This window comes from Podarcis filfolensis, assembly GCF_964270895.1.
Source record: "Podarcis filfolensis genome assembly, chromosome: 3".
NCBI classification, from domain to species: domain Eukaryota; kingdom Metazoa; phylum Chordata; class Lepidosauria; order Squamata; family Lacertidae; genus Podarcis; species Podarcis filfolensis.
Genome location: NC_139606.1, coordinates 85,062,582 through 85,089,772, shown reverse-complemented (window position 1 = coordinate 85,089,772; position 27,191 = coordinate 85,062,582). Strand labels below are relative to the sequence as shown.

At 42.2% G+C, this 27,191-nt stretch overlaps 1 protein-coding gene across 5 annotated transcripts in view; it reads left to right on the top strand.

Moving 5' to 3' along the window:
- The window catches only part of MDGA1 (MAM domain containing glycosylphosphatidylinositol anchor 1), a 255,017-nt gene that overhangs the window by 95,377 nt on the left and 132,449 nt on the right, over positions 1-27,191 (top strand). For all 5 annotated transcript variants that reach the window (XR_014545719.1, XR_014545720.1, XM_083604484.1 and 2 more), the window contains exons 4-8: positions 2,901-3,097; positions 10,612-10,744; positions 18,210-18,479; positions 19,296-19,625; positions 21,790-22,083. Coding sequence is in view for 3 of the 5 variants with exons in the window: in XM_083604484.1 (XP_083460610.1) it covers positions 2,901-3,097; positions 10,612-10,744; positions 18,210-18,479; positions 19,296-19,625; positions 21,790-22,083 (1,224 nt within the window). In the remaining 2 variants the exon portion in view is untranslated. The remainder of the gene's footprint in view (positions 1-2,900; positions 3,098-10,611; positions 10,745-18,209; positions 18,480-19,295; positions 19,626-21,789; positions 22,084-27,191) is intronic.

The following is a 27,191-nucleotide window of genomic DNA, read 5'->3' as shown; positions in this document are numbered from 1 at the left end:
CCCCGAAGCCCCATCTGAGTAGGAAATGCAGCAAGGAAGGGAATAGAAAGAGCAAAATGCAGAGGCTGCTCAGGGACAGAAATAGTGATGAGTCCAATGGGAAGCATATTTTCTCACTTGAATGGTGGATATGATCTCAAGGCATGGGGAAAATAAAATAACTGAAAGTTTAGCTACCGCACAAAGGTCTCGTTCCTCCATTAATATAAATGAGAGTCCCTCTGCACATTGTAGGGAATGTGTAGTTCTGAGCCATAACCATTCTGGGGAATTTAATCATCTTTCCAAATGAGTCTGCCGCCTCTATCTGGGGTCACAACAGGTTCTCACAAAAAGATTTGTAGAGGGAAGAGGGAGCCTTGGCACTTAGAACGAAAATAGGAGAGTGATATTAAAGGGTTTGGCACAGAATAAGGAATTGGGGCAGTGCGGAAAGTTAGTATATATCGGCCAAATCTCCTAACCAAGTGTTTCAGAAGGGGCTTTAATCTGGCTGTACATCTCTTTGTGTCTCTCCTCTCCCTCTTTGTCTCTGTTGCCACCCAGCTAACAACTCCGTCCGTGTGTCTGAACTGCAGACCCATATTATCAGGCTAACAAATCTCAGCCTCCATTATAAACACTGTCTCTTCAAAACACGCGCCTCATTAAAATATGCAAATAGCTTGGTCCAAGCAAGTGTCTTGATGGGAAATGTCTGCTTTTAGCAGAAAGTCATCTCTCCCCTTGAAACCAGATTTTCCAGGCTTGTATATATCTAAATCAATTTCTTTGAAACCCAGTATCATAAAGGAGCTTGGTGGAAATGTAGGGGCGGGGGGAAAGGAAAGCAGGCTCTGCTTTAATGGGCTCCGTAGGAACCAAACTCCAGGATGCAAGCAATTTTTTTCTAACTAGTTTAATTTTGTAGATCCTTCACTTTAAAACAAAGGGACTGATTTTGGTCCACATCAGTGTAAGACTGGGATCCACCAACTGAGTTCAATGGCTATCCCCTTCCCCCATCGGCGTTTCCAACTGTCTGGGAGAAGCAGCATATGAAACATGATGACAAGTTTCATTAATCTGATTTAGCCCTGTCTCTCCATATTAGTAGATCATTAAATGGAGCAGTAACATAGATGGATGGTAAGAATGATGGTGTTTGATTCAAGGGCTCCTTGGTTCTCTGCCTGCTTGATCTTGGAGATACCTTGGAAGAAGGAGGCTCATTAAACAAACTAGTGCCTTTAGTGGTATCACATTGTAGAGTTCTTCCTGCATGGTACCATTTCACAGTACAAGTGGGCAGGGTTGCAATTTTGAATGTTTACCCCGCAATGATTTCCCCAGAAATCTTACGCATGTAGAAGACATAACACATCAAGGAGAAAGGATCTTGCTCCTAAACTCTTCTCTGATTTTTGGATGCAAGAAGGTTTTTTTTAAAAAAGAAAGAAATTGGGAGGTCATTTAGAAATTTAATTCCCTACCTGCAGTTGAACTACAATCTACTTAAATTCTGTCAACTGGCACAAGTATAGGTATGGTGCTTAAAATATCAGAACACAGTTAAAAATACTACATCTGCAGGTTTCTTTTGCCATATGGTTTGTTAACAGTGAGGAAGCAGAATGCAAAATTTATCTAAGGGGTTTGTGTGGCATGTCCCACCCCCCTTCCAGCTTACTGGGGCCAGGTTGTCTTGTGTTAATTAATGATCAATCTGCCACATGCAGATGGAAGATAGGAGGCAATCTAGAGAAAAGGAGGAGGAGCCCTAATCTGAACGGGAGGCACTGTCAGAGGAAGGGGTGGGGGAGTTAGAGAGGTGCTGGTGGAATGGCAGGGGAGAGAGAAAATGTGAGCACACCTGGCCACATGGAGCTGCAGGGAGTGGTCTTTGTCCCCTTTAGAGAAGACACTGGACAGGCAGGGATGGGAAGATACAGTTAAGGAAGAAATGAAGTGTTGTTGCCTTAAGTTTATTTTTCCAGGGAAGGCAGGTTAAGCACAGAAAAATAAAAATGCCATTCATTGTAAAAATGTTCTGTGTCTATATGTGAATTTTTCAAATCCCAAATTTAAAAATTGGCCCATAAGTTTAATGAGTGGGGCAAAACACTATTTAACGGGGAACAAGAAAGAGGAGCATAAGGCAGGCAATTTGTGTGCTTCCTTATGTTTTGCTTCTCATATTTTACATGATCAGTATTGTATCACGTTCCTCTTTTCTGCCTGTAAAATGACTCTCCATCTCAGCAGTTTATTCTTCTCTTTCTCTGTCTCTCCCTCCTTCTTTCCGCCCACTCTTTAAGTTTAACCCATTCCTGAAATCAGCATTTTTAGGTGCTACATAGTTGTCTAGCAGATACCTAAGCTTCCTTAGGGAGGGCGCTAATTTGAGAATCCCAGGTATCCTGTGACGAGGGAGGCTAGTCCATTCTTACCAGGTCACCTGTGCTTCTCCTTACCACTGGTAAACTGGATTGTCTCTGGTATTATGTGGGTTGTTATTTGTTTATTTAAAATATAATTTATATACCGCTTGGTTGCAATAAAAGCTCTAAGTGGTATTTTTTTGTATTGTAACCTGCCCTGGGATCTGTTACAATGACCAGAAGCTTATATATTTGCCAAATAAATGATTAAACTTATTCCTTGTCCCCCCCCAATGCAGTAGCATTGAGCGATGGGTCACTGGTGTACCTGCCTTCAGGTACCTATCAGGACAATCTTCTGTAGGAGCACCTGGAAGCCTACCAGCTGTTGTTGTTAGAGGAGTGAATTGTGGTGGGGCTCTACAGGCCTTTCCCTTGTCCTGCCCGTTCTTCTTGGAGTTCTGGCTGACCAGCAGACCTTGGTGCATCCTGGCCTAAGCTGCGCTAATAGCTGCTGTGGGCTCCTTCCCTTCCTTGCAGATTTGGACGAGCCCATCCTCACTGTTCACCAGACCATCAGCGACGTACGGGGCAGTTTCTATCAGGAGAAAACAGTCTTCCTTCGCTGCACAGTCAACTCCAACCCACCTGCTCGCTTCATCTGGAGGCGGGGCTCCGAGACCCTTTCCCACAGCCAGGATAACGGAGTGGATATCTATGAGCCGTTATATACACAGGTGAGAGGGATGCTACCTGTAAAAAAACAACAACACTTTGTGTTCTTGTTGAGACTTCTGTTTGCTTTGGGCGGCCACCCTAGAGCCTGAGAGGAGGAGAGGTTTTATTATATTCCCAGACCTCTCTCCCACTTCTACCTCCTCAGCGGACAACTGTTGACACCAAAGAGAGAAAAAGGTCTTGCCATGTTCTCTTCTTTCATCTGAAGGGTGGTGAAAGTGTACTAGAGATAGTGACTAGAAATATGAAAACTGGGGGGGGGGGCGGAGTAGTGTTCCTCTCATCTCCCCCCCCCAAGGACTTGTTTACAATTTTTCCAAGAAACTGGAAATTTTGGGGAACACTGAAAAGCCTCCCAATGACATATTTTCTCCTTTAGATTGAGTGAAATGCCTCTGAATATTTTTGTGTGAGAGTCAGTCTACAGCATAATAATCCTGGCACATACAGTACTCAAATCCAAGATGTGTTTCTATGCTTAGAAGGTGCTGCCACCTTTCCCGAGAGAAACGTGTGGGGCTTCTGTTGCTTGTAAAATGCTGCTTCCCTTCTGGCGACTTTTGGTCAAGTTTGGAGATACCAGAAGAAAGGATACTGCTTCTGCTGTCCTTTGGGCCTGGCCTCCCCCTTGCAGTTGACATCTTCACCTTTTCTCTCAAAAAAGAGTAACACAGACATTGTGGTACATCCTGGGGAAAACAGCAGGCTTACTTCCCCGCCCCGCTGGATGATAAGAAGCTCAGAAGGAGATAGAAACCTATCTCTGTGTAAATGCTTGTGATGATGATGATAATGATGATGATGTTAAGTTCCTGTTTCCACCTGGAAAGTTAAGAGCTCCATGAAGAAGGGCAAATCTTGCTGAGGACTGAAAAAGCACTTGGTTTGTAAGTGATCAGACCATGTTATGAGACCTATAGCACCATATAGCAGTAAGCTGCTTTTTCCTAGGTTGCCTGTGCTTCATGAATGCACTGCCTCTTTTGTTTTTTAAAAATGTTTGTCATTGCTTGAAAATGCTGAAACATCTGGTGAGGAAGTACAATTTGAGAAGAGTTTGCAGGGTGAATGTGGTGTTTCTTTTGTGCTCAACAAAGAAAGGATCAAAACTCTCGAGATTTCCTGTGTGCTTTCTTTCCTTAAATCATTTATTAGGTGGCTCTCTCTTCCTCTGAATTCCTGGATAGTTTTAGGGAGCTGTGGCTGTGCTGCCGAAAGCAGTCTGGGAAATGGTGCCTCCAGCCTTTCCTTTGTATGCACTACTATAGTTAATTTCAGAGCTTCTGCCGGGGAAACGACGTAAGAAGCACAAGGAAAATAACCTAGAAGGGAGAAAGGAAAGGGCAGTTCTTTTGGGAAAGCTTCATCCCACACATCTATCTGCCAACCTCAGGCTGGACTCTTGTGTGGATTCTGGCTGAGTTTGATTTTTCTGGTGTGCCCCAGGCAGCTTCTCAGTTAATATAGCCCAGTACATGGCTTATTAAAACTATCCTTCCTTGCATGCAGAGGAAACAGGCAGCTAGATGAAAGAGAGACTTTTTGGATGTCAGTAAGAATGGATGCACAATGGATTCATTCCTATGATTTTTTTAAAATATATACTTCCAGCACAGTATCCAGACAGGGAAGGCTTACACCAGTCCTTGCAGTGAAATATGTGTGCCTCAGATGTGAATCTTTGGGGACACGCACGAGTTCTTTGCAGTTGCTACACAGGAAGCAAGGGAAATAGATGTGCATAACACACATTCATTCTCACATTTGCCCTATGAAATCTGAAGATACCCTAAGCAGACAACTCTGTTGATCTATTCTGGTAGATAAAAAATATGCTGTGGGTGAGTACTGGTGTTCTGAATAAGAGACTGTGGCAGTGTTTGGTAAGAAAACAAGTCATTAAAATATAATATCATTTCTTGTGTGTGTGTGCGTTGAGTGTGGGACTTTCATATCAGGGCTGGTTATTCTTAAATGTGCTCAGAGACTGACTAGCTCGTCGTGTGAAGACCTCCAGGTATAGAGCGGTATATCAATTCAATAAATAATAATAATAAATAATGTGAAACTCCTCTGTTTGGATCATCAAACTCTTGGCAATGATTCTGTTGTTGGATTAAACAAGAAACAAAAAACTTCTGGGGGAGGTGGGCCATTTTAGTAAAGGAACCACAAACTAGAAGGACAGCGATGTGCCGTTATTCTTTTCGTACACTCATTTCTTGGTGATTCCACTTGCACTGGTCTAAAAAAAGTTTTAAAGGTGTGTTTTTTTAGGTGGCTCTGAGCATGGATTATACTGATGCTCAAAATGGGACATCCGGGAGTTGTTCTCCCCTATGCTATCTTCTGGCTGTTGCTTGAAACTTGGCTTGCTTGCTTGCTCTGTAAACACTTCCCTGCCCTTCATCTGTTTCTTCGTAAGGCATATTGTGGACTTGGAAGACTTGGTAACATGGCTGCTGGAGAGAGAGTGTGTTTGTTTTTAAATTGCTATTTTCATCCAAATAGACAAAAAAGAAGTATTAGTATGGATATAGATATGCACACATACATACACATTTCTTTCTTTCTTTCTTTCTTTCTTTCTTTCTTTCTTTCTTTCTTTCCTTCCTTCCTTCCTTCCTTCCTTCCTTCCTTCCTTCCTTCTTTCACCCTGAGGTACCTTTAGTCATATCTTTGTAAAAGTGTCATGGATACCAGCACAAAATTTTAAAAAGAGCTGACGGTTCTCTGTACTGTCAACAAAGAAGCACTGTGCATACATATATAAAATCCATATTCCCATTCCATGGTGTAGCTTACATAGCCAAATCGAATGTAACAGTTATAACTGTATATAAGGGAGCAACTGTAGCCCCCAATCTGTGTTCCTGGAGAGAGTAAGGATTGGACGGAGGTTTCCCTTTGCCAGTGATGGTGTTGGGTCTTCCACTGCTGTGGCCACTGGAAGCTCAGGCAGTTGTGAAGTTACCAGTGGTGGGATTCCTGCCAGCATTAGTCAGCCCAAACCCCTATAATAGGGTGTTAAAAGGGCAGGGTAGGGGTGGAGCAGGTCTAGCACTGGAACTCCCAGATCCTCAGCCATTCTCAGAAGAGGTCTTTTTGCTGTGCCAGCCTGGAGCTGTTAGAACAAAAAACAACCATCAGGAAAACCACAAAGTAAACCAGAGATTAATCCATTTATAACATGAATCAATCAACAGTCTCTCATCTTAATAATAATAATAATAATAATAATAATAATAATAATAGAACCCCACCCAACTGACTGAGTTGCCCCAGCCACTCTGGGTGGCTTCCAACAAATCAATATAATAGGCTCATAACAACTCATCTCTCTGCTTTATCATATAGCCTCTAACGCCTGCTCGTTTATACCATAATAGTTATTTTTTGCACTTCCAATATTGAACAAAACTTATCCCACTGTTCCAGTGACTCATTTTTGCATAATCCATCCTTCCCAAAATATTTTAAAACAGGAACTCTTTAACGTCACTGTTCTATGCCAGGTATTACTTTCACATTCTTTTACAGATGGTAATTATAATTTTTTTCTTCCATAAAAAATTAAAATTAAAATTGATTTTGGCAATATTTTTCTCCTTTAAAACTTCATACTGAAACTTCCAGTTTTGCCAACTGAAGAATCATTGGCTCATAGTTACCTTATACCCATTATATTCTGGATAGTTATAACTGACCAGTTTTTTTAATATATTTGCACAACCACCAAATACGTCAAAAGCCTGCAAAGTCTTGACAACCCCATCCTCACCATGCATTTGAACCATTATTCTACCACTTTATAAGTCATGATTCTGCCAAAGAGTTCGGGAAAATGTAGTTTGTTAAGGGTGTTGGGGGTTGTTAGGAGACACCCATTCCCCTCACAGAGCTACAGTCCCCAGAATATTTGAACAGTCAATTCCTTTTCCTAAGGATCTCTGGGACTTGTAGCTTGGCAAGGGGAATAGGAGTATCCTAAAACTCTCACCACTCTAAAAAACTACATTTTTTTCAGGACTCTTTAGGGGAAATCATGACTGTTAAAGTGGTATAATTGCGATGTAAATGTATGGAGCAGATGTGGCCATCTTGCCCAACATGATACCCAGGGCTTTTTTGCAGCCAGAACTCGCTGGAACTCAGTTCTGGCTCAGTTCTGGTGGGTGCCATTGCCAGTATAAGAGAAAAAGGAAGGTGTTCGTGGTGATTTCTAGCACCTCTTTTTCTAGAAAAAGAGCACTGATGCATTTGATAATGTATTCATTTTGTTTGTAATCTCAAAGGTGCAAAATACAATAAGTACAACAACTTACAGGTATTTTCTCTTGCAGCTACACCCCAAGAATGCATAGGATCATTCCTACAAACCTTTTTACATATTATTAATTACAATTATCTTGTTTGGACATATTTCTCTTTACAACGACTCACAAATGGGCATTTGGATACCATACACAATTAAATCTGTTGCTTCAACCACCTTTTACAAAAATAAATTCTGCTTAGTACTTTCTGCTTCCAGAAATTACAGTACACTCTACCTTTCTCAAAACAGTTCATAGAATAGAAGGATGGATTCACTGATCCTATTTGCAACAAGAGGAAGTCTGGATGATCTTCTGGTTAGTTCCTGTCCTAGAAACCTTATTTCACATAACCACTATAAATACCTGTATGATAGGATAGCAACCATCACATTCCATTGACTAGCTAAGTTTGGTGACCTATGATAGGAGCATATCTGAACCAGCAGTTTCATAGGATCAGGTAACTAGGAAATACAAACACTGTGTTAAGTTTATACTATTGTATGGCTAAGATGAGACAGAAAAGTTTGTGTACACAATGTCACACTCATCTGTATGCCTTCTGCCATCTCAGCTTCGTGACTGCATATGGGTCTTTAAAATGAAGCTTAGACAGTTGGTTACATTAACAAGTGGAGTAAAGTGAATTGCAGACTTAATAGTTTAGGCTTTACAGTCCCTGGTTCTACACATTTACTCAACCTTTACTGATCAATAAATCGGACGCATACGAACCCTGCATAAATCACTTGTTGACAGGCAGGCTGTAAATGCCATTGTTCATGCCGCTTAGCAACCATTCTCCAGGGAGGTGTTTTTCACAGGGGTATTGGTCTCCTAGGTATTTATTTTACTCATCCAGTTCATATATTACACATTCCATTGCATACTGTTATGTGAACATCATGTTCTGAGCTGTATAGTCAGCTCTAGTGAATTTGTAGTAGAATCATAGAACATCTAGTCCAACCTTCTGCAATGCAGGAATCTTTTGCCCAGTGTGGAGCTCAATCCAATGACCCTGAGATTAAGAGTCTCATACTCTTACCAACTGAGCTATCCTAAGTGGCTTTATATGTGATCGGTCTCATGAAAGACATTCTCTGAAACAGATTTTCTTGAAGCAAAAAGGCAAGTGGAACCTAACACAAGAAGTGCAACATTGCTGAGAGCTCCCAATTAGTATGCTGCTTGACCAAAATGTTGACATGTCCAATGCTACATGCCTAACTTGGCATGACAGCCTCAAAAAGTTAGTCTGGAAAGTCCTTTGGAAAGATATTTTAAATGGAAACAGGAGGTCAAGGGGACTGATAAGTTATGGAAAACCATACCTTGCAGGAGGAAAGAAAGAAAGAATCATTATAAACTAGTGGGGCATTTTTTTAATGATCCAAAAATCAAAATGGAAACTTCGGCAAGATAGCACTAAGTGCAGATTATTAAGAAGGACTCTATTGGTGGTGCAGAAGAGTAAGGGCAAGAAATAAGGAACTCATTTTGTAGACTAATGAAATTCATTTCATATGATATAGGTGGACCTTAGCAATATAGTTTATCGTCCCTCAGCTGTCAATTGACGTGAAGAAAAAGATAGCCTGGCTCAGTTTTCTGCTTAAAGCAAAAGGGAAAGTCTGTTCTCCCCAGCCCTGTCAAAGGCCCTATTTAAAGCTGCTATGTCCTAAATGAATCATCCTAGAATTCTGTATCTGCTTTTCTAGGAGTAAGTTCCATTGCACTCAGACTTACATCAGAGCACACATATATAGGATTCCAATTTTGTTCTGGGCTTCATCTGTGGACCCACCTCAAACTGCTGGTTTGTGGGGTTTTTTTTACCCACCAGATCAGAATAGTTTCCTGGTAAAGACTGGTGGGGGGGAAATGTTATCCCTTCCCAGCAAGGGTCGTTGGTAGGGAGTTGGCTTTTGCCCCACACACCGGGGATTTTGAGGGACAAAACCTATTCTCTCTGGGAGAGAATTGTTTCAACTGACTGCCTAGGGGAAGACACAGATCTGCATAAAAAACCGTTTGTAATATTCACCTCAACATTCTTCCAAATCACTGTGATTGGAGAGAACTCAGGGTGTTTCCCTAGTCAGCTTGGTTTCACTTTAAAAAAAATGCAATAGTTGCTTTAATCAGGGGAGAAAAATAGGGTTGTTTTTAAATGCAGCATTTTTGGTGCCCCTGAATCCACAGAATGATTCAGAGCATTAAGGGAATCCCTGATATAATGTAAAGACCTCAGGAGAATAACTCCTGTTCACCTAGTAATTTGTGAAGTACGCTGAGCTAATGCACACTCCTACTATTTGCATATTCAAGGTTTTGTTGAAGTAGTGGATTATCAAATATGGGAATGAAACATTTTGGAAACCTTTTAGAGTGTAAGTTCAAAAGGCAGAATATGCTGGTCATTTCCAAATATTCAAAGGCATTCCAGGAAAATGAGAGGAACAGCTGTTTGCCCTAGCTGGTGAATAAAGGACAAGAAGCACTGATATTTAAACTACAGGGCAGCTGAGCATTTGGAATAAGCTGCCTGGAGAGTGAAATCTCCTTCCTTGGAAGACTGGGCACACATCTGTCAATGATATTCTGCATATAAGATCAATTGTTTCAGGAAAGGGAGTTGCAAGAGATGTATTGATTCATAATATTGCCATCCCATCTTCCTTCTGTGGAACTCAATGTAGTGTACATAGGATTCCCATGTGATTTCCCTCTTGGCCATGCCCTGACCAGATCCAAAGTTGTATAAGTTGCAGCAATGTTATGGCATCATATATCTTCAAGTTGTGCCCTGTACTTTGTAGGTTTATGGCCCAGCAGTTAGGGTTTGGGGAAGGGTTTGGGGGATTTCCATTGGTGAAATTGGGAGGTTTGTTTTTATGCCTGGCTGCTGCACAGGGTGGTGGGTGTATGGGGTCCAGAACTGGAGAGGGAAGGAAGGGTTAAATGTTGTCACTGTGTGCTGTGATTCTCCCCTCCGCCTCAAAAATAATCATCTCCTGTGTTGCACTTAAGCATAGAGGAAATTGGACAGAACTGTTTGCATGTACGAACCAATCCTAACATTCTTTGATGGAAACACTGGGTCATATTAAAGTCTGACAATTTCTCTCCCTCTCTCCCTCCCTCTTTCCCTTCCCCTTCCCCTTCCCCTTCCTGTTTCCTTCCAAATCCAGGGAGAAACCAAAGTCCTGAAGCTGAAAAATCTGCGACCCCAAGACTATGCCAGTTACACATGTCAGGTGTCTGTTAGAAATGTTTGTGGCATTCCTGACAAGTCAATCACCTTTGAACTTACGAACACAACAGGTAAGTGAGAGACCTCCAATGGGTGGTGTCAGTAGGAAATGTGTCAGCATATGAGTCCCACCCATTAAGATCAGCAGCAGAGGCTTTGCTGGCAGGAGGGAAGGAGGGATATTTGAGCAGGAACTTACATTTTTTACTGTGAATTGGGGGAATCTTCCTACAACTGATTCTTGGGAATCTTCCTACAACTCATTCTAAGTTCACATTTCCACATGTTTGCCCTTATAAGACTTCTTTAAAGTTTGTTTATGAGACAAAATGTTACACCAGAAGGGGCTGTGGAACAGATCAAATCATACACAATATTGCTTTTCCTTCAGCTCTGCTCCAATATGGGAAATGAGTCTGTTTGGGAGGAAAGTGCTGGGGGATTGCAGGGAAATAAGCTTTTCAGGGAGATAATACTTTGGGCCAACATCTCCTTCCCACTTGTCCAACACTTTTGCTCTTAAAGCCCAACCATCCTTCTGCTGCTCTATATATGTTTGGTGTATGACTAAGGTTCTGCCACTGTCATTGAGGACTTTCTTAATGTTAGAAACTTCAGTCCCTTTTGCAAGGATGTCTGACTGGAGAATGGAGAATAGGCAGTGCAACTCTAAAGGCACACATGACTGATTTGAAACAGAGAGAATCCTGTTTGACTTGAACATTGCTATTATTCTTAAGAAGTATATGTAAATACACCATTAAAAAATTGTCTTTAAATATCTACTTCCCCCACCTCTACCACCACTGCAATTTCACATGACTGCATTCAGGAAAGGTCCTTTTGTCCTTACGGAATCTTTCCCCTCATGAATTTTGTAATGGTGCCTATGACCTGTAAGTAGGAGCCAGGGAGAAAAAATAAATTCAGTTCACATTGAAAGGCAAACATTCCTAATTCGTGCTTTCCGAAACAATACACAAACAAAACTTGGTCATATTTTGAAATTCCCACTTCTCCGAATTTTACAATGTCTACTTCTCCAGTGAAGTTATGCGTAAAAAATATATATATACTGGGATTAAGGAAAAGCACATTACAAAAGCACATAATATTACAGGAAATTGCCTTAGAAAAAACTTGTTATTAGGAAAATTACATGCAAACATGTACATTAAGAGAAATTCACACTAAAATGCTGGTGAGTTTTCATGAGGACTTTTTGAAAAACAATTTGCAAAGTGGTGTGGAGTACTGACTTTGACTGTCATGGTTGTCACTCAGACTATGATGATAGATGCTCTTACTTGATACTAAGGAAGAGAACTTTACTGAGGCCGATCTAACAGGCAAAGAGTCACAGCAGCCTCAAAACTCGGACTAGGCAATGGGAACAGCATGACTAGCTGGGCTAGAAGAAGAAGCCCATTTTGAAGGAGTCCAAGATCAGAAGCAACAGAGTTGTTTAAATAGATTGACACACTCACCTGCCAAGTTTCAAAGGTGAGATAAGCTTCCTTGGAAGACTCCTGTGCCTTGAGGAAATGTCAAGTGTGCACTGCATCAAGGATGATGGGTCTATTACTAGTGGTGGTCTTGTGCCCATCTGATGCCCTGGACCCCATTGATGTTGTCCCTTCCCCAGGAGGGAAGAAGAGGGAAGGAGGGATTCCCACCTCTCCATCCAGAACTGCAGATTCTGGGAGAAGGGACTACTTGCCTTCTGCAGCCTCCGTTCTCTGGTCTCAGCCCCCCCCCAAATTGCATCCTCTTCTTTGTCCCCCCTTGTTTGTCACAGCCTGCCAATCCAAGCCTGAACCCAATGATACCTTGAGTCTCTTTACATTAAGAAGAGAAATATAAGAAACCAAAATGAACGTATTTGGCCATCCCTAGTGGGATGATCTTATGTATGCAAAACATGTGTTCTACCAGTGAACTATGGCCCTTGAGGAATAAGTTATTAGCATAAGGCTTTCGGATAGCTAACAAGACTTTAGGAGCAATACTAGATAACAAATTGAGCATGACTTAACGAGACAATGATTTAGCCAGAGAGTTGAAAAGCCTAATTCCAGCATGTACAGTGGTACCTCGGGTTACATATGCTTCAGGTTACATACGCTTCAGGTTACACACTCTGCTAACCCAGAAATAGTGCTTCAGGTTAAGAACTTTGCTTCAGGATAAGAACAGAAATCGGGCTCTGGCGGCACGGTGGCAGCAGGAGGCCCCATTAGCTAAAGTGGTGCTTCAGGTTAAGAACAGTTTCAGGTTAAGAACGGACCTCCGGAATGAATTAAGTACTTAACCTGACGTACCACTGTATATAATTTTAAGACATTCTATCTAAGACATAGATGGTAGTCATGATACTACTCTGCCCAGTAATGGTTAGACCCCCCCCCCAAATGCATCATGTTCGCTCCCAAGTCTTTTTGTCCAGAAGAGTGTTAACAAAAAGTAAAGGATTCGTAGGAGTGCTACAAAGATGGGGTGTGGAAAGGCAGGAAAGAGACTTAGAAAGCAAGCCAGGGAAGCTAGTGCAGAGTAATGGCTAAGAGATTGAACTGTGAACCTGGCACTTCCTAGGCAGCTCTAATAGCTGAACATTAGAAAGATCTTCCTAGCTGTAAGAGTACTTTGCTGGGGAATGAGCCGCCTGGGAAGTTTCTTCCTCAAAGGGGTCAAGCTAAGCTTGGCCAGACGTTGTAACTTCAAGGCTACAGGACTCCTTTTCATAGCATACATTTATCTAGAGAAACCACCACCTTTTTGTTCTGTACTTTCACTCACTAAACCATTAGAATCAGTGTTGCCTCCATAACCTGGGGGGGCGGGGAGAGACGTGGAAATCAGCTGTTAATGCCCTTCTTGGGAATACGAAAGAGAGTCTGTTAAGGGGTGACCGAGCTTTAAAAGAAGTTTGCCCCTTCATCCTTCCCCCTTGTATTCTTTTATAAATGGCTTTACAATTATGAGGCGTCAAGGGCCAGCTACAGGACTGTTGTCAGCCCAGAACCTTGCATTTTAGGTACCGTGGCTGAGGGTGGAGGAAATTAAGGGTGCTGTGCCCCCCTTGATTTCAGATAGGATAGGCAGCACAGCTAGTGAATTCTCCCGCAGTTAGACTGCAGCAAATTGGACTTCAAAGGGAATTGAAAGTGACTCTTGCTTGTGTTGCCCCCCTCCCTTTCCACGACAGACTTCGCCAGCAAGTTTTCTGAGCCGAGAACAAAAGGAATCGCCACAGGTTACAAATAAATGAGATTCATCTGCTGCATAACAATGACTGCATATTGTTAGCCTCCATCCGCTAGCAAGGGAAGGATGTGAATGGAGGTGGGCCCCAAAGCTGGTTTTGGATTTTGCGCTGTCTAGCCAGAGCTCTTTTGCCTGAAGAGGTGCTGCTGGCACTTTTACAAGGTGCAGGTGGCAGTTTTACAGGCACTTTCCCTCCCAGTCATACATATAAACAAGCTGCCCCAAGGTACCACCGGTACCATCAGGTCACATTTTCTGACATTACCGAGAAAGATAAAATAAAATGTTGTTGCTCAGCAGGATTCTAGCTATTAAGGCTGAGAAACCGACATAAAATAAAAAGTATAATTTTGAATTGTTGTCTAAACCAGAGCTTCAGAGACATTCCCCCCCGCCCCACTCCATTGCAGGGCACAGTATGTTGAGAAAAACGCTACTTGGAGCCTCTTCAAGGGCAACAACTTACGTCTTTTCCCACAGGATGAACTGCATCCTGATTGATCCATGTTGGTTTTCAGAAATGAAGACTATCTGTAGCCCATAGGTGTGAAAGAATTATTTTATTTGCAATGAGGAAAATAAGAGAACTATCAATTCAGCGAAAAGCAGGAGAAATCCCACACTTGTGATTATTGCAGGTTATTTATTATTTAATTATATGTATTCCGACCTTCATCCAAAGATCACAAGGAAACTCACAACGTAGAAATACAAAAGGAAAAGATGCTGGGGCCAACAAGAAGAGAAAATGCTCGGTTTAAGATGCCATCATTTGGTCATGAATTTGGGTAGATGTTCTCCCTATACTTTATGAAGGCTTTTAGAAAATATTAATAACACACCAGTTATATTCTCACATTCCAGAGTTGTTTCACATGTCCATCTGTCACACGCAAAGATGCAGATGGTACTGGTTGTTCAGTGTCATACAAATTGATAAATGAAGGGCATTTTCGTTTACATGTAAAATCAATGCACAGCTGAAAGATAAATCTGTGAGTCTCTTCTAAGTGGTCCATTATCCTCTGATAACTATTCAGAAAAGTCATATCTGAACAGGAGTTCGTAGAAACGGTGCTTTGTACCACACCTAACAAAAACCATCCATAATTTCAAATGAGGTACAGATGTGTTCAAAGCCCCATTATAACCACCTTCTTTTCCACAACCAAAACAGATCCTGTTCATTCAGCTTCTTCGCTTAGAATTTTCTTTCTAGACTCTTTAGCATCCTTGAAGCTCTCCTAGGGTCATCCAGGTCTATCTCTGTGGTGCTGATTTGAGGACGTCTTTGTCATTGCATGGACCAATGACATATGAGTTCACACCATCTTTTAAAATCTAAAAACTTTAACAGGATTGGAAAACAAAAGAACTAAGCACAATTCAGCTATGGTGTAGCGTGGCACCATAACTTATTTATTCTTTGACATAAATATTGTGTTAATACAACATAAAATGATGTTGGCCTTTCAAACTACAAGGCCACCTGGTTGCTTCATGTCCAGTTTGTTATCCACAATAATCCCTAGATATTCCTGAGAAATGCTGCTGCTACCTAAGATTCTACATACCCAAGCCTTAGGGCCCTCTTCTTGTGTAAAAAGGAATAGGGGCCTTTGTAAGCAGAAGAGACTATGAAGTTCACTGTTGGCCAAGTATGGTATAAATATCAGGAGCCTCCTCAACAGAGGCATCTAAGACTCTTATGGCCCCATCAAAGATGAACAAATTGGATATGGCATAAGCTTTTGTAAACCACAGTCCACTTCATCAGATACATGGTAATTGTAAGTTGGCAGGCTTTTATACACTTGGTGGTGGGAAAATGTTCAAGAGTAGGGTCAGAGTAAAACAAAATGCAAAAAGAACAGCTTCAATGGCAATTACCTAAAAGCAAAATAATTAGTGAACCGTTTACAAGGTAGTGCCTTCTGTGTTTTGGACTTGAGCCTTCTCCTGCTTCTAGCTTCACACACATCCCCATCCGAGATTTGAGTACATCTAGGAGTGAGCAAATCCCCACCCCATTTTGCTCCCCCACCTGTGAGCAACAAAATGAGAGGCATCTCTGCAAATTTACACACAGAGGGCAGAATCTGCATGTGCTCGTTGCTGGAGCGCCTCTCAGTTGCCACTGAATGAAAGTCATAATTCCCCTACCTCTTTTCCTCCAAAAATTTGGCTGTTGGGAGTGGAGTTACAGTGGTGGTGAGTGCATGTACATTTCACATTACTCTTCAGATATATCAGGGCCCCACTGCAGCTCAGCTTGGAGTGGTTCTCAAATGATAACATTTGTCTCACTACTAGGTACATCCAGTTTTAATATAATGCCTTGAGTACTAAGTGAGTTGAAAGAAATTGGGGGCACTTCACTTGAGTGAATCTGCATATTTGGCCAGTAAATGGGGAGCACTGCTTTCTGAAGCACTGAGGTAGAACAATCAGTCTGGATGTGGAAAAAGAGAGCAGCTCTGAAATATATATGTTGCTGCCCTTTTATTGAGAGAACAACCCTCTCACTTTCTGTTTGCGTGAGCTGTAACTCAGAAATTCAAGGCAGTCTCAGCACAGCTCATTAACACAGGGTCCAAGGAGAAGAGATGGCAGAAATAATGATGTCGTTAAATCAAGCTTTATGAATATGTAACAACACCTTATTTTGCATTATTACGATTGTTACTTAAAACATGCTCTCAGCCTTTGTACCTCTGACTGGTGCTTTCTGAGCTCTGTTTGGAGTCTCTGATGGTGCTGACAAGCTTTAAAGGGGCTTTAAAGGGCCTTTGAGAGATTAGACAGAAAAAACATAGAGAAATGTCTTTTGGATCTGTGTCTGGGGATGTGGGAGGGGGGAATTAATCAGAAGGGTCTAGGTTAAGCATTCTAAAGGAAAGGAGCTGCCCATTCATAATGTGACTCCTTGCATAAAGGGGAAGGCTCAAGGATTTGTGAATGAGGTTGGAGTTGAGTGTTTGATATGTACACAGGGCAAGGAAATGGGTTAGCACCAATTGCTAGGGTGGAGAGAGGGGTGGCATTAACAAGCTAAAGGAGTTTTGCTCTTTGTTGTTAAGGCCTGAGCTTGTGGGAATTAAATCCATAAGGAAAAAATCTTTTGATATCAGGAGTCTGCTTTGAGAAATAAAATGAGATGTGGGGATTTGGAAAAGACCGTTTTGCCACAAAATGTGATCGGATGCTTCTAATGTCCTCCCTTCACCCAGAAAGGGCAGAAGCATGACAGCAGAGGCAGCCGTGGTTTAGCATGTGCGGCCTTTGTCTGTCCAGCAGAAAAGAACTGCTACTTTACTTGACAAACCATTTGCACTGTCTCTGTCATACATCCCCGAGACGCCAGCAGTGAATTACTGTTGGATATTCTAGCAGTAATTTAACACTGAACTACTGCTGGATTGGTGTGAATTCTACAGTGGAATTCTGTATTAAGGAATAGTGCCGGGTGAGATTTCTGGGGCTTCCCACAGATAGATTTAACCAGCAAGGAGTGTTTCTAGGAGGTGGGCAGGGGACATTCTTCTCCAGCTCAGCAGGCTTTCCAAGCCCCCGAAGTTTGTTTCCCTGCTTTGCTTGAGTAAACTTGTCCAGCATCCTGGGGCAAACCAGCAGTACCCCAGGGGAAATCGTAGAAGCTACACCAAGTGCCTAGAAAGCACCATGGTCCCGTCCTGAAGTTGTAGCCTTGAGATGTAGTGATGGCTGCTAACCTGGCTGGATTTAAAAGAGGATTAGATAAATTCATGGAGGATAAGGCAATGAACAGCAGCTAGCCCTTTCCAAGAATGCCTCTGAATGCCACTTGTTGGAAATCACAAGTGGGAATAGTACTGTTGTGCTCAGGTCCTGCTTGTGGAATTCCTATAGGCATCCGGTGATAACAGGATTCTAGCCCAGATGGACAATTAACCTGATACAGCAGCTTCTTACGTTACTAAGGAGAGACAAGAGAAGCTGGAAGCTGTCCTGCAGTTACAAGAGGGTGATCTACCTGTTCTGGAAACTGATTGCATAAATATAATTGAATCTTTTGAGATAAGATATACCTTCATATTTAATACAGATAAGATGGAACTGCATTCTTAGAATCACATATTTGAGAAGTACTGCCTTCTGACATGTAATCTTTAGCCCAGATTTTCCCTATAAAGGCAAGAGGAAAAAAACCCAAGTGTCCTCCTTTGGTAAATAAAGCAAATTCCCCACACACAAGCTAACCTTCGCCCCCCCCCCTCTCTCTCTCTCTTCCAGCTCCACCAGCCCTGAAGTTGTCTGTCAATGAGACCTTGGTGGTGAACCCGGGAGATAATGTCACCATTCAGTGTCTGTTGACTGGTGGGGACCCTTTGCCCCAGGTCGTCTGGTCCCACTCACCTGGCCCTATGCCCCGCAACAGCCTTATCCAAGGGGGAAACCTCACCATCTGGAGCATCCGTGCAGAAGATTCAGGGTATTACAATTGCACGGCCATCAACAACGTGGGGAATCCAGCCAAGAAGACAGTGAACCTTTTGGTGCGATGTACGTGTTTCAGTGGGCTTAGTTGAAGACTGGCTCTGGACCCCCAGTGCACACACACACACATGCACATACTGCTTGATTGTAGAAACAAACAAACAAACCTCAAAATGGTTACAAAAAGATAAAACAAGAAAATCAAGAAAAATTCACAACCACACTTAAAATCTTCCAAAAGTTAAAATACTAAATCAGATTAAAATTACCTCAACTTTCTAAACATAATACTAGCACTATGGGCTAGAGAATAATATTAAATATATTATTCTATTTCAATTTATTGTCTGCCCTTCACCAATTTAATGTTCAATATTAAAAGCAATTATGCCCAGCACATATTCCAACTTGCCCACAAAGCTGTTTCCCCCCCACCAAACCATGCCCACTTCCCCCTCACCTCGTGTCATATGAGATGTCAGGTGTGGATAAGTAAGGACATGGCGAGTAATGAACAAACTGCAGCTTAAAGTGAGCTCCCAGTTGTTCCTTTCCAAGTGGAGCTTACTAACAATGAGCCCCACTAGAATCAGCTGCACTAAGGAATTAAGTTGGACAGTATAGTCAGCAAACCCCGCTATGTCCTTTCCCCGCTCTATGCCCCTTTTCAGGTGCAGGTTGAATGTAAATCATGCCTGCAACCAGACTTCTCAGGGGCTCAGCTGCCGAGCACTTAAATTGAACCCTTTGAGCTTTGGCAGGTGGTCCACGGGTGTGTGAGAATTATGGGCTGGTTCCAGTTCCCCACCCCTGCCTTAGAAGGTACAAGGTGCCATTGCATTAAGTGACTATTCACCAGCTTGGCATTTGTGTCTCTTACAGCCATGAGGAATGTTACATTCCAGATCACTCCTGATGTGATTAAAGAGAGCGAGACCATCCAGCTAGGGCAGGACCTGAAGCTCTCATGCCATGTGGATGCTGTCCCCCAAGAGAAGGTTTTCTACTTCTGGTACAAAAATGGGAAGCTGGCCAAGATCTCAGACCGGCTAGTTGTCATCAGGAATGATCCAGAACTTCCTCCGGTGACTAGCAGCCTGGAGATAATTGACCTACGCTTCACTGACTATGGCACGTACCTGTGCGTTGCTTCTTTTCAAGGAGCACCCATTCCTGACCTCAGTGTTGAGGTGAACATTTCTTCAGAAACAGGTGAGCCTTCCACATGGGCCTTCTTGGACTATTAAGGAGGTTGAACTAAGTTAAAGAACTTCATATACCTCAGCAAAATCTTTGTAGGAAATTTTGAAAAAGCAACCCAAGAATAGGAGTGCAAAGTTTAATCAACTGGTACATTTGCTTTAATCGCATGGCACATGCATAGGCACACAGAAACAAATGAATATATCTTCCATTGGAGGAGCTGTGATTGATAAGTGCACCACAGTGAAGTTCTTCCTCCCCTTTCCAAATTTGATTAAAAAGGTCCTTAAAGAAGGCTTTCCACCCAGTCTGTGTCCAAAGGTAGCAGGTGGGTCTAGTCACTTCATATTTCTGACTGAAACCATTGTGGAATAAGCATGTGTGCAGTACACATTCCTGTATAAGATCATCTTGGTAAATTGTGGCCTCACTTGTGGGATTGTACTTCTTCAAATAAAAAGTGAGGTACCACCTGTCTGGATGCTTCCCCGTGTTTTGAGTTGTTTTTTAAGTCTGCATATAGAACAATAACATCTCAAGGAGAAGACTTTTAGACTAGGCTAGATTTTGCTATGCAGATTGGCTCTGAGAGACCTAAAAAGAGAGAATCTGATTGCATTCTTCCTCGGGGTTATATCTCTCAATGTTGTAGCTGAGAGGGGCAAAGCATTTGGGCAACTAGAGTGCAGGGCATTTTGAAGCATCTTTACTACCAAGGCCATCATTTGCACATTATGGAAATTAGAGCTGCATGCTCCAGAGAGAATTTCCATATCAGGATCCTTGGCAGTCCTTTCCTTCTCTCTAACACAGGGAAACGAAGAGTTGGCCTTAAATTCTCCTTTATGTGCTCTTTAAGAAACGTTGAATGATTGCATTGAATGGCAGCTCTTTCCTCTCATCGCCAGTGGACCACAATGGTGGGCTAGGAAGAGGGAAGTAGTTCTGTGTTCCCTGTCTCTCTGGCTTCATCCCACAAGTGAGGCCACAGCTTAGCAAGATGGCCATCCACAGTAGGAGGCCCTGGAGAGACAGCTTTAATTAAAAACTCCACAAATGTAATTTACACGTTTTTCCCTTGGAGAAAATTGTCTCCTGCCAGGTGAGCGTGTGCCAGCGGTGCTGAGCTGGAAGGGTGCAGCTCCGTCTTCGCACCGTAGAGAAGAGGATCTGATGAGATTCCTCAACCCACAGGAGACCTGCAAATTGAAAATTCACCTCCTTATTGCCTGGCAAAGTTGCCGCTGGAGATACTGGCGGCTGGAGCCAGCCTAAATATACTCTTAAGGCAGCTATGTACTCCTTTTGTGTGTTATTAAAATAATCACACTCTCCCTTGCCCTATTATACGTGGGTCACACTGAGTCATCACTGGGCAGTGCAGGTTAAAATGACTTCAGGACTTCTGAGTTTCATCTAAGGAGGAATAATACAAGCCCTCTGGCACATGAAAGCATCAGTGTACTTCATATGGAAACAAAAGAGGCAGCTGGAGGAAGGAAATTTTAGAGGAGGAGGAGACATTTCTTTCTGTGATCTTCAGGTGTTCCATCCCTGGGCTTGGCAAAACTTGGCTTTTACAGAGGTAGAGGACTCAGGCAGCAGAGATGAATCCCAAGTTTCATCTTGATGGCAGGGGTCAGAAATCTGTAGCCCCACCACCCCATCCCACCCCCAAATGTTGCTGGACTACCTGTCCCACTAACCCTGACCTTTGGCCATGCTGGCTACTGCTGATGGCAGTTGAGGTCCAACAACATCTGGAACCTCCAAGGTTCCTTCAAACTCTGTGATTCTGTGAAAGCAGTATATAAGTACAGCAAGTACTGATTTTTAAGAACATTTCCAAACTAATTGGAAAGGAGGATTCTGAGTAGAACCTAGCAGAAAAAGGAAAGCTCCTCCCTATGACTGGCAAAAGCCAGATATTTGCAAAATAAGGAATTGTGTTCATTTACTAGATAATTTAGTCAGGTTAAAGGATTTAAATTCTACTCTTCTAGGAGCTCAGATTTCAGCGACCCTTAACAAAGGATTTGGATTTTATTTTTTATTACCACCACCTTATTGCAATACACCCATTTAACCAACTCCTAAGTATTTTTGTTGTGCTAAGCAAGCAAGGTGCAGCGCAGTGTGTGAATGGTCCTTTCTTGTCGTCTTCTCCCATTAGTGCCTCCATCCATCATGGTGCCCAAAGGTCAGTCCACCATCACTGTGCGCGAAGGCTCTAGGGCAGAGTTGCAGTGCGAAGTCCGGGGGAAGCCCAAGCCTCCCATCCTTTGGTCCAGAGTAGATAAGGAGGCTCCTATGCCCTCAGGTGCCATGACAGTGGAGACAAGCGACGGGAAGCTGCATTTGGAGAAAGTCACCCGAGAACTGAGTGGGACTTACAAGTGCCAGACAGCCAGGTACAATGGCTTCAACATTAGACCCCGGGAAGCCCTGGTGCAGCTCAATGTACAGTGTGAGTACAGCTGTAGAATTTCATTGCTCTTTGCTTCTATGCTAGTGTGCATCAGTGTTCTAGTTGCCTCTAAGAAGAGCATCTCTTGTTGGACCTAGTTGTTCTCTGTTTTCCCTTGGAATAACAAAATCCACATGCATGAAGAGTGCAGTTGAGATACTACAACTTGAAAGAACCTACATATTTGAAAGAACCTCAGTATGGTGAAATGATGTGCTTTCCATCATTTCACCAATGATTGAATTAACTCTTCCAGAACTGAAGCTGTCTGCCAGTTCCAGTCTCCTTGCTTGGACTCTTTTGGCAAGAAATAATTGCTGTCTCTTCCCACCTCCATTTCTTTTTTTACTCCTTGGGTTCATCGGTGTGTCACAAATGACTGACTTAAGCATTAGATGTGAGCAGGTGGCTTTTGTTATTAATATTGTTGGCTAGGATTGCTGTGGACTTATTTGCAGTTGGATGTGCAACTCTGACTTTCTTTTTTCTTGTTGGCCTTGTGATGCCCTCTTGTTCCATAATAAGATTCTAAACAGAAACCCTTGAAAACCATGACTACCTAGGTGAAGTTTCGCTTTACTTCACTTAAATAGGGAGAACATATGAAGTGATTTTATTTTGTAAACCCAGATAAGAAATTGGGTTAACCCTGTTTCTGTGGTCCTTCTCATGTGCATCTTCACACTACAGTGAACATGACAAACTGCAAACCATGTGCTCTGTTTACATTCACAAGTCATGGATGTTTTAATTTCAGGACTGTTTCAAAAATAAGACTTCCTTTTATATTTTGGTATATTATGAGGCAGCAAGCAGATAACTTAGACTCTCATCTGGGAGCATAATTTTAGCAGCATTCCAATGTTGGGTCAATGGCAGAGTCTGAAAGGCGTTTATTGGAGTCTGGTCAGATGCAGTGTAAGGCCAGTTTGCCCATGATGAGAGAAGATATTTAATCTCTGTGCTCTGGAAAGATGCCACTCAGTTACTCTCTGTGACCTTGGATGGCCCAAGTTATTTGGGAGTCAGCCAGAAGGCAATGTGATTCCAAATATGTTGCCTTCTGGCTGGCCCAGAACCAACTCACATCGGACATAGATCAGTCACAGATGTAGCAAAGCAATATGTTTGGTGTGTGTGTATTTTAAGGATGGATCTTTCCCTAGCGTTCATAGTGTAGCAGCTTTCTTGATAGCATATGTGAATAATGCGCTCTTTGCAGGTGATCAAATGCTAAACCGGGCAGAATTTTTAATACCTGAGACAGGATGAAAGCAATTTGGCTCTTTCACTCTCCAGGTCTGGGATGAAGTCATTGCTTGATGTTATTAATGGGAGTGGTGAATTGAAGGCATGTGGTGATAACTCTTTTTGCAAAGGTAGCCTCCCATCAGGAGAATTTCAGGACCATATTTCCTGTGGAATGTAGGTAGCTTTGGGAATGAGAAGCTGGCAGGTGTGGGATTAAGAGAGAGAATGTTAATTTGCACCATCAGGCACCATCCCTGGGCTGCTGTCACCAAATAGCATGCTTACAGCACACACAGCATCGCTTATTAGAAACCAGCCGTTCTTTCTAGGCACTCCCCCCTTTCTCCTGCAGAAATAAAGAAATCTGTACTGAAAACCTGGACAGAGCTGAGCAAATGCCCTCAATTTTGTTGTCTAAATCTCCCTGAAAAGCAATATCACAGAGCAAACAACTGAAGGTGCAGTTTAAAGATGCTAGGTTCAAATTACAATTCGATTCTGATGAACATATCTCCATCCCCCGCCCTCCACACACAAATATAATATTACCCGAGTGAATCAAGAAGAAGGAGAAGAAGAAAACATACACAAAATGCAACACAGGCCTTGAGCTATCATAACCCTTGCTCCCTGCAAGCCATGCTTTTCAACTCAGGACCCAGCCTTTGAAAACAGACCCCTGTTCCCCTTCCCTTCTCCTCTCTTTCATGTGATACTCGCTGCCTGTTGTTAAGCATGGTTTCGCAACAAGAACAGAAGAAGAGCCTGCTGAATAAGGCCAATGGCCCATCTAGTCCAGCATCCTGTTCTCACAGTGGCCAACCAGGAAACCCCACAAGCAGGACCCAAGCACAACAAGAGCACTCTGCCCTTCAGTTCTCAGCAACTGGAGGAGCAGCCATTGATTGCCTTATCCTCCGTGAATTTGTATAATCCTCCTTAAAAGCCACCCAAGTTGGTGGTCATCACCGCCTTGTGTGCTTCACTGGGTGTCCATGAGTCCCATGAGGGAACTTTGCCCATGCCATGTATAAATTTATTAACTTAAATCATGCCACTTCTTTTGCAAACTTTTATTTAAACTGAAAAGTCCCAAATGCTGCAACCTTTCCTCATAGGGCAGTCGCTCTGTCCCCTTGATCCCCTTGATTGACCTTTTCTGAAACTCTTCCAACTCTACAGTGTCCTTTTTGAGGTCAGGTGACCAGAACTGTACACAGCATTCCAAACGTGGTTGCACCATAGATTTGCATGGTAGCATTATGATATCAGCAGTCTTATTTACAACCCCTAGGATGGGATTTCAAAGCTGTCACACATTGTACGAAGAGGGAAGATGAAAGGGGTGTGTGTTCTCAAGGCTGGTTTCCAATCTACAAACAGGGAAACCAACATTGTGTTTCTACCAGATCACAGAATCGAGGCACCCTTAATAAGGGATGGTTCAAATTATCATTTTAAGGTTCATTTTGGTGAAACTGTCATTAACAGAATTTATCAGCTCATGAGTGGAATGTACAGTGCAGTGTTTTCAATGGGCCTTTGAACTGCAGCTTATTATACCCCTACTCAAAACTTGTTCCAGAAAGTTTCCAGGGATCTCGTGGCGAGTTGTGATTCAAAGATGTATTTATTGAAAGCATCCCAGGATAGGTTTGCCATACCTTTGATCTCATTGCATTGCAAACGAACTGAAATGGCTGTATGAACTCGCATGCAGATTTTGGTGATTTAAGGGAAGGGCAAGCCATCGTACCCCTGCACAGTCTTGGTCAAGAGACCTTGCAGTTCCTTCTTTAGGACCATCTGCTGGATCGTTTTCAGAATCTTTCTGATCTTTAAAAGAGAGCCTCATTATTTGGAAAGCACCGCAACACTCGGGGTCACCTCCATGCCCTCGTTGCTGGTCCCTCTCCTTCTCATGTGGGGAGTGAGGCGTTATAGACGGGTGCGTGCATGTGCTCCACTTAATTGAGCCACTGCTCTCCAGCACGAGCAGCTCATTAGCTTTATGACTTGCCCTGGAATTCTAATCTTGTCGGAAATGGGAATCGTGTGGTTGCTGAAGGCTCTCTGATGAGAGCGCAAATTTTTCCTCCGCTTGTTCTTTCCAACTGAGAATCTGCTCTGATGATGAGTGTGTGTTATAGGTATATATTTGTGCCTGTGCACGCTTGTGACTTGCTTTTGAACTAGCTCTCTTGGGGGAAAGTGAATTCTGGGTGATAATTTGGTTGTTTTGCTGATTTGTTCCAAAGCTAAAGTTGCAAAAAAAGAGAGAGGGAGAAAAAAATCAATACGGCAGATCTGATTAGATGTCAGAACCTGTTTCTCTGTTTGTTTTTTCTTCTTCTTTTCCTTTTCCTTTCCACCCACCAATATATAGTTTTGTATTGTGGCACACAAAGCTCTGAAATTAGCTTTGCTAGCGATACTGCTGCACTGGGAAGTGGGGGTGGGAGTGGAGCAGAGGCTTACAAACTTTTAATCTCTTGGAGATGGTTATTTGTCATCCATGTGTTTTGAAAATAGGAATAAATCACTGCACGCTACTTACAGGAATGAGCTAATGGTAAAATGTTCAGACTTTAGTTATGGTGGGGGTTTTTAGGTGCACATCTAGGAATTTTTATTTTAATGTGTCTGCCTAACAGTGGAAAATCCAAATGGGGCAAATATGTTTCCAAGTATTTTTTAATATTCTTGTATTCATCAGAGGTATAATGAGGAATGATTAAGGGAGTTGGGTATATTTAGCCTGGAAAAGAAAAGACTTGGATGTGATGTGATAGCCACCTTCAAATTTCTGAAAGGCTGTCACATGGAAGATGGAGCGAGCTTGTTTTCTGCTGCTCCGGAGGGTAGGGCCCAAGCCAATGGATTCAAATTACAAAGAGGGAGAGAGAGTAGGAAGAACTTTCTGACAGTAAAAGCTGTTCAGCCGTGGAACAAATTACCTCAGAAAGTTGTTTTTGAAGGTTTTAAACAGAGGTTGGATGGTGCTCTGTCAGGGATGCTTTAGCTGCGATTCCTGCATTGCAGGAGACTGAACTAGATGAGCCTTGGGATCCCTTCTAACTCTACAGGCCCTGCTCCTGCCTCTAACCAGCTGACCCAGGGCAGGGCCTGACAAGTTTTATAAGAACTTCTTCTTCTGCTGCTGCTGCTCAGCAGAGAGGGCTTCTTCTTTTAAATTGTTTTTTATATCCTTTTAAATTCTTTTTTTTTTTAAGTGTTTTAACAGTTTTTAAATGAGTTGTAAGGGCATTGTGTGGGATGTGCCTGGGAGGAGAGGAGTGCCAGGCAAAAACCAGTTCCTTTTTAACCAGGCCTTTGATTGACATCCTATGCCCTTTTAAAATGTGGCCTTTTTGGAGGGGGTGTTATTGGGTTGTGGTTTTCATTTTGATTATATATTTTGTGGTTTGATTTTGTTCTGCGAACCGCCCTGAGACCTCTGGGTATAGAATGGTATATAAATTCAGTAATAATAAGAATAATAATACATATTATTATTATAATACTTTATAATAAATTCTAATTATAATAAATTATATATTTATAAATTATAAAAAGAATTATTATTCTAAAACTAATTATAAAAAGAATTATAATAAATTCTTTTTAAAATATCTTTATTAATTTAAAATAAATACATTTATGAAGAAACAGACATACATACAAGTAAACAAACATACAATCAAACAAACAAATAACAGAAGAATCAAACAAACCACCACACTATAAGATACAAGAAGATTAATATAATTATCATCATATATACTCCTGATACTGAACACAATTATAAAACTTATAGAGAAGAAATTTAAAACTGACTTCCAATTAATCTCACTGTA